Genomic DNA, 11,682 nt, shown 5'->3' with positions numbered 1-11,682 from the left:
ACAGAGAAGTTACATTGGGAGGAGCGCAGCCCAGCACGGTGCCTATTAGATATGCAAACGTAGCATGACGCCACCTGAGTTGTGCACGCTGCCTTTGCGCAAACCCCCCCACCCCCCCCAAAAAAAAAAACAAAACAGAAAAACGTCACTAGATAAAATGAGTTACCACCAGGTTGGCTTCTTAAAACTTAATAAATTTAAAAATCAGTCAAATGAGCCAGTTTTTTGAACGGCTCTTTGAAAGGAACGGCTCACCAAGACCCGGCTCCCCTCATCATCTCTATTAGAAACTTCCTGCCAAGTCGCCCACAGTCTGTGAGACTCGGCCCCCACCACTCCACTGCATTCACAAATTATTAAATATGCGGATGACACCACAGTGGTTGGACTCATCCGAGGCGAGGACGAGACAGCGTACAGGGCCGAGGTGGAGGAACTGGTGCTCAGACAACAACCTGACCCTGAATCCAAAAGACAAAAGAACTCATCATGGACTTCAGGAAGAACAGACATGACCACACCCCCCTCCTCATAAATGGAGAACAGGTGGAGACTGTCACCACCTTCAGGTTTCTGGGCACACACATCTCCGCAGACCACACCTGGACCTACAACATCAGGGTCCTGGTTAAGAAGGCTCAGCAGCGACTACTTCCTGCATGTCCTCAGGAAAAACAAACTGGACCCAAAGCTGCTGCTGGCCTTCTATCACTCCTCTGTGGAGAGCGTACTGACGTACTGTCTGGGTGTGTGGTACGCAGGCTCAACAGCCGAGGACAGGAAGGCGGTGCAGAGGGTCATAAACACTGCCCAAAAGATCATCGGCTGCCCTCTGACCAGCCTGGAACACATCGCCACATCCTGCTGTCTCAGGAGAACCAAGGCCATCACAGGAGACCCCTCACACCCTGCCTACCCCCTGTTTGATCTGTTGCCCTCGGGGAGACGCTACAGGTCAACAAAGTCCCACACCAGCAGGCTGACAGATAGCTTCTTCCCCTGGGCCATACGAACTACAAATACGAACGGATACACTCACAGACCCCCCCCCCCCCCGACAAGAACAAACCCAATCTACCTCCTCCTACCTCCCTTTAGCACCTTAAAGGGCTATATATATATAATTTATTATATTTATATTACTATTTGTTCTATTTGTTGCTGCGGGAGCACCCTCAATTTCATTGTACTCTCCTGTACAATGACAATAAAGACTATTCTATTCTATTCTATTCTATTCTATACTGGAGACTGTGGCATCCTGGACGAAGTCATGCAAACCACTAGTCTGTTTTCACTTTGAACAATAAATACATTTAAGTGTTATGATAATCACAAGTGAGGGGAAAGAGTCCTACTCCTAAATGTTAATGAACTGATGATAAGTCAGACACTTCAGTTCACAAATGTGATAAACTTTGAATATTTGAACAACAGCTTCAAATACGTCTTAACACAAGTAACTCAGCTGTCCTCACAGAGTGCAGATGTGCAGAAAGACAGGACAGGGACATTTTTTTCTCCAACAGGGCGCTGTCTCCAGGGGATCAGGTTTCGTGTTGCCAAGGAGCTAGGACCAGCTCATCCCACCTTTTTTCACCTGTTTGTCCAATGGAAGTTATTCACTTTATCTATTTGCTTAACCAATGAGAAATTATACATCTTCTGTAACTAAAAATATATAATACACTGTCCATTGAAATTGTATATCTTTTTCTGGGTGATTGGTTGCAGTTAACAGCTTGCTGCCTGCGATTTTTCAAACAGAGAAAGTCCTTTAATCGATCGAGCTTTTACTTAATGATACAATTCTAAATAAATGGTAAACAGTATGTCGTAGTCTGTCTTCTCTTATAGTCAACCCATAGAAAAACAAAACAAAAAAGCAAAATGAAAAAGAAAGACAGAAAGAAAGAAGCACCATAAGAAGATGTCTAAATCAAGTCACAAACACAAACGTCTGCTGTCAAGCTTCCTGTTTAGTCTTTATTGGTTATATCTTCAATCTGACTGAACCAGATACATGGTGGTGAGAACACAAGACATCGTGAAAGTCTGAATCTTATGCACATTATAACCAGCAGGGGGAGCTTGTAAACAGTTGTCATACAAGCAGCGCCGTCGTATAGGGGGGAAAGGTGATGACTATTCTAAGGGCCCACACACAGCCCACAGTAGCCTCTATGACAAAATATTTATGCATACACTGAACTAATATATATATATATATATATATTCATACGAATAATTCCGAATTAAAACAAAGCCACAAGTCATATAATATTCTAATTTTAATTATTTCAATAACCCCCTTGGTCCCTTCTTAAAAAATGGTTTGGTCCACACCGCGGTTCGTTCTTCCCAGGGTTCTTCCTCATCGGAATTAGGTGAGCGCGAGCGAACTCCAGCAGGGTTAGGATGCCCACCAAAAAGCACAAGTCTGGACACCAGAAGAGAGTTGAGAAGTAGGCCAGTAGTAGGAGCAACAGAGCAGGGGCCCAGGACATCAAAAACTTATTTTCTAAGAATGGTGAGAGTAAAACTACCGAGGGCGGCTGAAACAATTAGCCTACTTGTTCATTAATTTAATGTCTGTAACATTACCTTTGACGGGGCGCAGGCTGGAGCCTACGTTAGCTGTCATCTGGCCGCGCTACACTCTGGACAAGTCGCCAGTTCATTGTAGAGCAACGGTTCCTAGAGTAGCTATAACTGAGCGTGACTAATTTAGGGGCTACTACAGTGACTGTGTGTTTCACACATATCACTGTCGGACAGTGCTCCAGTATGCGCCCATTCAGAGGCTGCATTGAATTGTATTATGACGCATTCAAGTTCTATTCAGTAATTATGAGCATCTGACGAAGGTCAGTTACGTTATCATGATGTGTTCAATGTGGTCTTGTAAAATGTGCTGGGACATTTGAATAGCCTAAATACAAAAAAGTTAAATGTTCAAAGATTTGTTTGTTTTCATAGCAGTATAAAATAAAAGACACCATAATAGCTGACAACAACAAAGTAAAAAAGACTATTTAGAGTTGTGGACAGTCTACACCGACTTTTGAATGGTTTAAGAATAATTTTTGCCTGGGAAAGTGAAGCTGTCCACCTAGAGCGAGCTATGGTACTAAGATGCCCATTTAGATTTTGTCCAAGAATAGGTTAGTTCTGCATCAGTTTCCCCATGAAACATGACATATAATGTTTACAATATATATAATGGAACAATAAACCTTTATGCTCTGCTGCACTAGAATCAGCAGTGGCTGCTTCATCTGAGTTTGACCCCACAGCAGTTGTTCAGCCCAGCAGTCCAATGATACCTTTGATGGTGAGTGAGTGATGTAGACACTGGTTGGCTGTTTTGGTTTATTAGTGACCCACTACCTATTTGTTGAGTGGTTAATTGAACATGTATTTGCAATCAGAGGTGTAATAACGTGTTGCAAATCAGTGAAATGAGAATAAGACAACTAATTATACACAATTTACATAATAATACTCTGACTTGTTAAGTTGTTAATCGTAAAAAAAGGAAACAAATTAGGTGTATTACACCAGGCACCGTCAAGAATACTGAAAAACAAGAAAATTGAAGGTGGCAATGAATGGGGTAGAGGGGCCCACACCGATATTCTTTCAGGGGGCCCAGAATTCCTAGCAACTGCCCTGCATACAAGGCTGAGACTACTGAAAGAAGCTGACATCAGGAGTAAAACTTTGGACTAATATAATTAGATATTAACTGGACGTTGGCAGAAGATCGTGTCCTGTTATCTGAATGACAATTTCCAGTTGCAACACTTCCTGAGCATCAAAGCCAGCTGACTTTACAATCTGCTTCCACTGCACTCATGCCATCACAATAAATATACATGTCGTATTGCAATGTGTCAACGACTGAAGTTGTTGTCACTGGTAAGGCAGCTCCTCAGGTTCTCTGTTACTCATCAAACCGTTAATTGTAGAAAAGGTCGAACAACACACAACCAGCCTAGAAAAGCTCGGTGTTTTCAACAGGTTCCTTCAGAGGCTGAGGTCTGTCTAGGCTGAACATGAGTGTGGGCTCCCTGGTCATTGGTTCAGGGTGGTGCCAGTCAGCGTTGCCAGGCGGAGCACTTGGCGGGGCACCTGATGTACTCGACAAGGGGTGCACCATCTCCTGGTGGGGAGGTGGGGTGAGGCAATACTCCTCCTTTTCTTGCTGCTCCAGGTGTCTGAGGATGGCCTCGGACAGGAAGTGAGGGTTGTTCTCATGCTCGTCTAGCAGAAGAACAAAACAGGATCTATGTTTCGTTGGAACGTCAAATCATTTTCAAAAGTTTTTTAATGCAAACATTAACAATCAAATACTTAAGATTTTTATGCTTTCAAAGTGGCTTCCTTGCTGCCAATACAAAAACACAAAGTTCACATGAGGGCTCTAGACCAAAGCTAAAAAAAATCCCAACTCTGACACTCTGACCTTTATCCTTCATTTCATTTACAGGCTGTGCAGCACGAGGCCGCAGAGCATCAGTGAAACCTTTTTTAAAAACACACAAATCCCAATTGTCAATCCTCAAGGGGAAGCAGATAAGCTAAAAGCCAAAATCCTCCTAAAAGCACCCTGTCTCATGCTGCAAGGTTTGTATCAAGTTTACACACACACACACACACACACACACACTTGGCTGTCTTCCTACCATTGAGCAGGATGAGTTTGTAACGGTTGCGACACTCCAGTGAATGCTCCAGGATGTCCTGCAGGGTCCTGAAGAAGAGCAGGACCTGCTGTCTGCGCTCAGGCTCTCCGAAACCAGCGCTGCTCTCCTGGGACATGCTGTACAGCGTCAGCAGAGGCGTGGCATACTCCACCACACACTCGTGGCCCTGTTAACACACACACACGCAAGAGAGACACCAAGAGAGGTACATTACATGGACTAATAATCCTTTAAAAGCTTGTGGAAGACTGGCACCAGACATGTTTGATCTCTGTGTTTTACAGGTAGATGCTGCTGTTACTGTGCTTTACTACATTCTGGTGAATTCTCAGGTTTGACCAGGAGGCAGTGCTCATGCTATGCTGTGGAGGGGAGGCAGCATGTTGGAAGTGATGAACTATACTCTGAGTATAAGGCATCACAAGTCTCAAAATATATTTAAAACACAAGCACATCTTAAAGGGTAAAATGTTAAGATTGGAAACAAATACTAATATTTTATTGCTTATGAATTCTTTCATTTGTAGGGAGGAAGATGTGTTACTTCTTCTTTCAGCAGATACATAGTCTCGCTTAAAATGAACTTCAAGGAACTTGTAACTGGTTGTGAATTGTTACTGATGTCTCTGTAGGACCTAAACAAGCAAAAAAAAACATCACCGAGAAGGCTGTCTTTTTTTCAATGTTTTTTAGAGTTATTCTGCAGATTCAGACTCCGGGTTGGATAAGTCATAAAATGTGTTGAAGATGGATCGAGGAGTCTCAAATCCTGAGGAAAAAAGCTGCTCTTTAATCTGTTGGTACGGAACAAAAATTTAAACTTGACTTTGTTCATCATCATTATATTACTGTTGCTGATCTTAGAAAGTCACTAATAGATACCTCACTGCTATCGCATCGCTTTCAAAACAAATTCTCTTGCCAGCCAGAATAAGACCTTTTACGACATAAGTTGGTGCTCTTATTGCTTTTGTCAACAGGGGCCGTCCGAATCAACACAAAATGAAAGTACCTTGTAGCTGCTTTAAAGTATCTTAAGTACAAGTATGCTCATTATAGAATAGCTGCTTTCAATGTCAAATATATTTATACAAATATCACTGAATTATCACCGATGTATGCAACTTTTTAATGTCATATAGACGACCATGTTCATTCTCCAATAGCAGCTTCACCAAGATAAAGACCACTGTGACTTGATAATGATCATGATGATCTTTCTCCTGCTGTCTGATAATCTTTGGGTTGTCGAATAAGACATGTCATTTAAAGATATCACCTCAGACTCTGGGATACAATGATGGACATTTGGCGCTATTGTATTTTCTTGCTTTTTATAGCATATATACAATTCATTTGAGTGATGAAGGATGTCAGATTAGAGAAACAGCCCCTACAATAGAAAATAAGATCATCACATGTTTTGTATGTTAAAGGGGCACAATGTAGTTTTGGAAAAGAAATTAAAGTTCTTTCTTTTTATTTTTACAATATTAATGAGGTAATATGTTGATGAAGGTTCGCAGTCATCCAGGTCATGGTAGTACTAAGTGCTACGTCAGCTGGACTTTTTTAGTTTCTTGAAGACGTTTAACCCTATCATCCACGAGGCCTGTTCAGTTCACCACTTTTAAAAGTAAAGTAAAAGTTAAAAGTTAAAGAAGAAGTACAACTAACTCAGAACTGTATTTAAAGACAGGTCTGATATTCATCCTCACCTTCTGTGGTTTCCATGAAATGACTGCAGCTGTAAAGCACAGCCCTAACATCAGACTGGTATTCACTTTGAAATAACTGTGTGCTATTTCTGTCCTCACATGGAACTCAAACTGCTTTCATGCAGCACAAACTTCCTCTCTCGACTTAACTATAGAGGTGATTCTGAGTACAATCATTGTTAGATTTGCCACATCAAACATATTGAATATAGAGCACACTGCGATCTTGAACAATTCAAAATATACGTGCCGAAACAGCCCCTTGAGTCTGTCACTTTACTGTGACTCTCTCACTCTGTCACATTTTTGCCGTGGAGTCTTTACAAATCTGATCAAAAGAGAAAATGTCAGCACACTAACTCTTTCAACTCGCACGGGCAATGAGCAGACCGACACTGAGTTGAATTACAGCACAAGTAGCTCCATGGCATTAAAACTGCAGGTTCTCTGATTACCTTATATTATGTTTTTGCTTTGCACCAAAGAGAACATTTCTGAATATAATCTGCGACTGATTATCTGTTTAAAATGTGATGGGTAACTTCATCCCTTGGCAATCCAATTTAAAGTATATAACTTGAAATAACAAAGGTAAGTAGGTTGTTTTACATTCCCTCTTACCTTCCCATGCTCGTCCAGCACTCTGTAGACGCTGTGCTTGTAGACCCGTCCTCGAACTCCTGCCCTATCAATCTCAGTGTTGGGGAGATTGTCATAGAAATGGATGTTGTCGTCCTGTTCCTCCAGCTTGTGGGAAATGTTGGCGTTGAGAGGTACGAGGATGATAAGCTTCCTGGAGCCACGACCCCAGAAGGGGCTGCTGGCCTGATGGGTAGAACGAAATGCTGCTATGGAGTCCTCCAAACCTGAAATGGCACACACACACACACACACACACAAACACAACCACCCACACACTCATTTGAATTATCTGTGTTTAATATAGAGTGTAAGGAGGGCAAAAGTGTGTGTGTGTGTGTGTGTGTGTGTGTGTGTGTGCGTGTGTGTGTGCGTGTGTGTGTGTGTGTGTGTGTGTGTGTGTTTTGATGTTACTGACGCGGCAGCACCAGTCGCAGGTAGCCCAGGTAGAAGGACCAGGCCAGGCCGTGAGCCACGTTCATCTTCCTCCCCTCGCACATGTCTGACACCTCCACCTCTGATGGACCCTACACACAAACCACAGAAACAGCCGGAGGGATGTCAAAACACCTCACCTCTGCTCAGCAGCCGCATTCAGAAGGTGCCAGGCGAAAGAAAAGGGCATCCCTGCACCCGAGCTGCCCTTTCCTATGTAGGACGAATGTATTTTTAGATATAAGTCAGTGCAAAAGCAGGGGGTAGTGACAGCTACACCCAAGCTTGAGCTGGGTTTGAATCCATAATGCTGCCAGTTTCTATAAGGAGACTGAGGGAACAGTGAGCTTTGTTCAGAATCATAAAGTGACTCTTCAAGTAAAGTGTGAGCACCATGGTCATTGTGCTGATGGAGACATATTTTGAGCCTATTTTTACTCCAGAAATGCCATAACAATTACAATCAAGTGATGCTTTAGGAAGTGTTTCTTACATAGGAACTGCTCCGTCTCCAGTGTAGTGCACTTCTGCTAAAATAGAGCTATTTTTCACTTCTGCCATGGTGCACTGAGCTGTAAAAATATAGTAAGCTCTCGGATGATGACCTTTCTTATAAAACTAATTATCTAAATTATCAAGAGGGTCAAGAGAAAGAGAGTGATTCCCTTTGCTCAGGAGCTGCATCCCAGCTTGACTTTCAAGGTGTTGTTGTAAAGTATTAAATTCACTTAGTTCAATTAGTTTAGTTGATCTGTAGTGTACTTAAAGGTTGAAAGTTAAAGATATTAACCTCAACTTGCTTGTATAGACCTGGTTTTGAAAAGAACATAATGGAATCAGCATTAAACATAGCAGCATTAAATAAACAGTGATGCACTGACTTGGTGACTCCACCAGTTTTACACGTTAAAGTGTGTTTACAGGTCTTGGGGCGTGCTAATGCATATGGGAAATAAGTAGTATAAAACCCTTTTGTGGCTCCAGAAGAAGCTGCATGTAATCTGATAAATTGCCTCCAGTGCTGTCTTTGTTTCAAAGCTGCATTGTGGGTAATGTAGGCAGCATGGTATGAAAAGCTGCCCACTGGTCTACATTTCTCTCCTATAACACTGGTCAACTCATTATGGGCAGTTGACAAAATCAAAATCGACCAGATCCAAAGATATCACGTTTTTATTCCATACATTCTTCTTCTTTTTCAAATCCTGGTGCCCACATTACTCACAATGCAACTAAGCCACTCCTTAGTGCACTCCTCAAGCTACATTTTTTCAGATACTTACCAGGAATAAAGGCTGGGTTACATTGGAATTTGTCTTCATGCGAATTTAGCCTGTTTAGCACAAAATTACTTGTACTATTTCTTAATATAATATATATTATATAATGTATAATATTAAGAGCTACCACTTTCCAAGAGCACGCTCATTGCGTTGTCAATGTATGTGTGTTTTCCATGACAGTCAAAAAATGATGTATGACAACACTGAAGCTGGTCCCTTAAGAGGGAACACATCTGACTCTGTTCTGAGGGCCCTTGCTCTGTGTTTGTGCTGCAGTGGAAAAGAAAGACAGAGAACGTAGATAAACAAAAAGACACAAAGAAGTTTGTGTGTCTGGTGTCTGGACCTCACCAGGACTCCCAGGCTTTTGAATAGAGCGTAAAGAACTGAGGCCAGGAAGAGGAGCTTCCAGCACTGGCCTTCGCGTGGCAGAGGATGTCCGGCCAGGTAGAGCAGGAGGCCTCCCAGCAATGCAGCCAGCAGGGTCTTTCCCCACAGACCACAGGCTGGCAGCATGTGGCTCAGCAGCCCTCTGCCTTGATACCTGGTGAAGACAGAGAAGGGAAGACGGTACATCTGTCCCTGTTACCACGTCTGTAACATGTCACTGTTGTACTAGTTTAATTCATTTGGACAGTTTGAAGTTATTACTGTAAACACAAAAACACAAAAAACTAGCAGAAAGATGCTAAACACTCAAACAGAGTTTAAAGGAACTACAGTCACATTATAATTCCCTGTGAGTTCGTCACTATGAAACATTTTTGTTAGCTCTTACTTCATCTGATCCATCGTTAAAACAAGAATATTATTAGAGCAGCTTTAATTAAAGCTAAAGAAAAAAAGACTTGCTGATACCATTATTGAGTCATACTTTAGTGCAACTCAAATCCAACAGGCATTAACAAATATAAAATATATACTTTCACACATTACACTTTGAAATGTATTCTTTCGGGAAGTCAAATAAAGTGCATGTGGGAGTGAACTTGCTATAAATACACAGTTAAAGCAATTTAAAGGTGCAATTTATAAGAACTGGCCACCTGTTAAACTCATACTCCGAACAAATGGGGGGCAGCATATCACCAGAGTAACTGCTAACTGCTAACAATGGCTGGTGTTCGCTAGTTGGCTCAGTTAGTCAGTAGACATCTCTGCAGCATCATACAATAGAGGTCTTTGACATAACCTTACAACTTCTTCAAATGTTGTCGATCATTTGTGTACATTTTTTCAACGAACAAGAATTCTTACAGATTGCACCTTTAAATAGAATAAATGAAAATGGGTAACAAAAATATAGATTAAGTTTAAGTTGAAAGTGTATAACTATATAATTTAACGTGTGTAAAAACAAATGTGATTACAAATAAAGTTACCTGATTAATATGCTTTGTCTACCTTCACTTCGAGCACTCTGTCAGTGCATTTACGACTATGTCATATAGGCACACTCCACATGGTTGTTACATGCAAGGCCACCCCTTTTCTCTCACCTCGTCTTTGAGTGGTGTAGCATCTCCTCTGCTAGCAGACAGAGCCCGTGCAGCAGAGGGCCAAGGGTCAGGATGAGTACCACCATGGCAACCCAGCCAAATAACCTTTCAGGAGACAGAAACTCGATGCCAGCTATTGTTATGGCAGCCAGCGCCGCGGCACACACCTTAGGCAAAGCCCCGCGGGGCCGAGGGATGAGAGCATCCTGATCTTGGAGGGACTGCATCTGTCAGGGAACAGCCAGGCTTTTTATAAAACCACATGCATTGATCTGTGAGTGAGAAATATGGCTGTGTTTCCTGTGAATTTAATTTTGGTCAGTCAAGGTTCTCCCCTAACATTAAAAAACCTTTAGCTACAACCTCAAAACATATCACCATCATCAAGGGAGGAGGACGGCCTACTGAGCCTTGGAAGTTATTCTGAATTTGACAGTTTTTCTCTAATGGAAGTTGTAACAGCATATATTCATATCACAACAAAGGTGCTCTAGCATCAGTGACAGGGTGTGGTCAGTGTGTCTGATGCTCTCCCTCTCCATTTCCGAGCATATTATTTAGGAAGATGGTAATCACGTTGGCCTCACTGTATTTTACACTTTAGATGACTGTATCAGAATAAGTGTATCAAACACAAACTTCTACTTTTTTTTAAGACATTTCTCCAACCGAGCCATGATGAGGTCACAAATGAAGTGGCACATACAAGCCACTAGACTATATTTGACTCATATACAACAGATTAATATGAAGACGTAGGGTTTAAAGAATTTTCTTTTTCATTACAAACAATCTGATCTCTGTCACTGCTCCAGTATGAATGGAAGGGGAAATCTCAAATCTAATGTACCCAGAGCATGTTAACACCAGACACGAGGGAAAAAAATGAATAGGGACCTACCTTGGCACACTTTCTGAGATCCAAACGAGTGATTTCCTTTGTCCTCTGTCTTCCTTATGCCTCTCCTCTCTTTCTCTCTCTCTCTCTCTCTCTCTCCACCCCTTAGGTCACATCCCACACTTTCAGTTTCGTTTACGGTGATATTTGCTGAGGCCTGTATTCCAGTAAAACCAGAAGTGAGGGCAGGGCAAGGAACAAAGAGAGTGGAGAGGAGTTGGCAGAGAGAAACAAGGATTGTGTAATAGGAAGTTGTTACCATCTCTATCTAACTTTAAAGATGATGAGAGATTTTGTACTTTGTAACTGTGGGTTGGGTTGGCTTCCAGTTAATCTTTCACCAGTCATCACTGTAAAACAGAGGCAGATATGTTGCAATGGTCATGTTGTGCTCCATCCATCAAGTCTTTTGGATATCAAAGTGAAAACTGCAATACACAGATGGGTGATAAATACGAGTAAAAAAAACAGCATAAAAGATCGTAGAAAAAGTGCTGGCCC

General features: G+C 41.9%; 1 protein-coding gene across 1 annotated transcript; it reads right to left on the bottom strand.

Annotated features, from left to right (window-relative positions):
* Positions 1-3,556: 3,556 nt before the first annotated feature.
* Positions 3,557-11,293, bottom strand: sting1 (stimulator of interferon response cGAMP interactor 1). The gene is made up of 7 exons (XM_030395670.1): positions 11,185-11,293; positions 10,284-10,510; positions 9,136-9,328; positions 7,485-7,593; positions 7,049-7,293; positions 4,689-4,875; positions 3,557-4,266 (listed from the first exon to the last, which is right to left on the bottom strand). Exons 2-7 carry the CDS (start codon positions 10,508-10,510, stop codon positions 3,998-4,000), a joined length of 1,230 nt encoding a protein of 409 aa, XP_030251530.1. The 5' UTR covers positions 11,185-11,293; the 3' UTR covers positions 3,557-3,997.
* Between the last annotated feature and the right edge of the window lie 389 nt (positions 11,294-11,682).

This window comes from Sparus aurata, chromosome 18 (assembly GCF_900880675.1).
Source record: "Sparus aurata chromosome 18, fSpaAur1.1, whole genome shotgun sequence".
In the NCBI taxonomy this organism is placed as follows: domain Eukaryota; kingdom Metazoa; phylum Chordata; class Actinopteri; order Spariformes; family Sparidae; genus Sparus; species Sparus aurata.
This window is presented reverse-complemented; position numbering and strand designations above follow the sequence as displayed.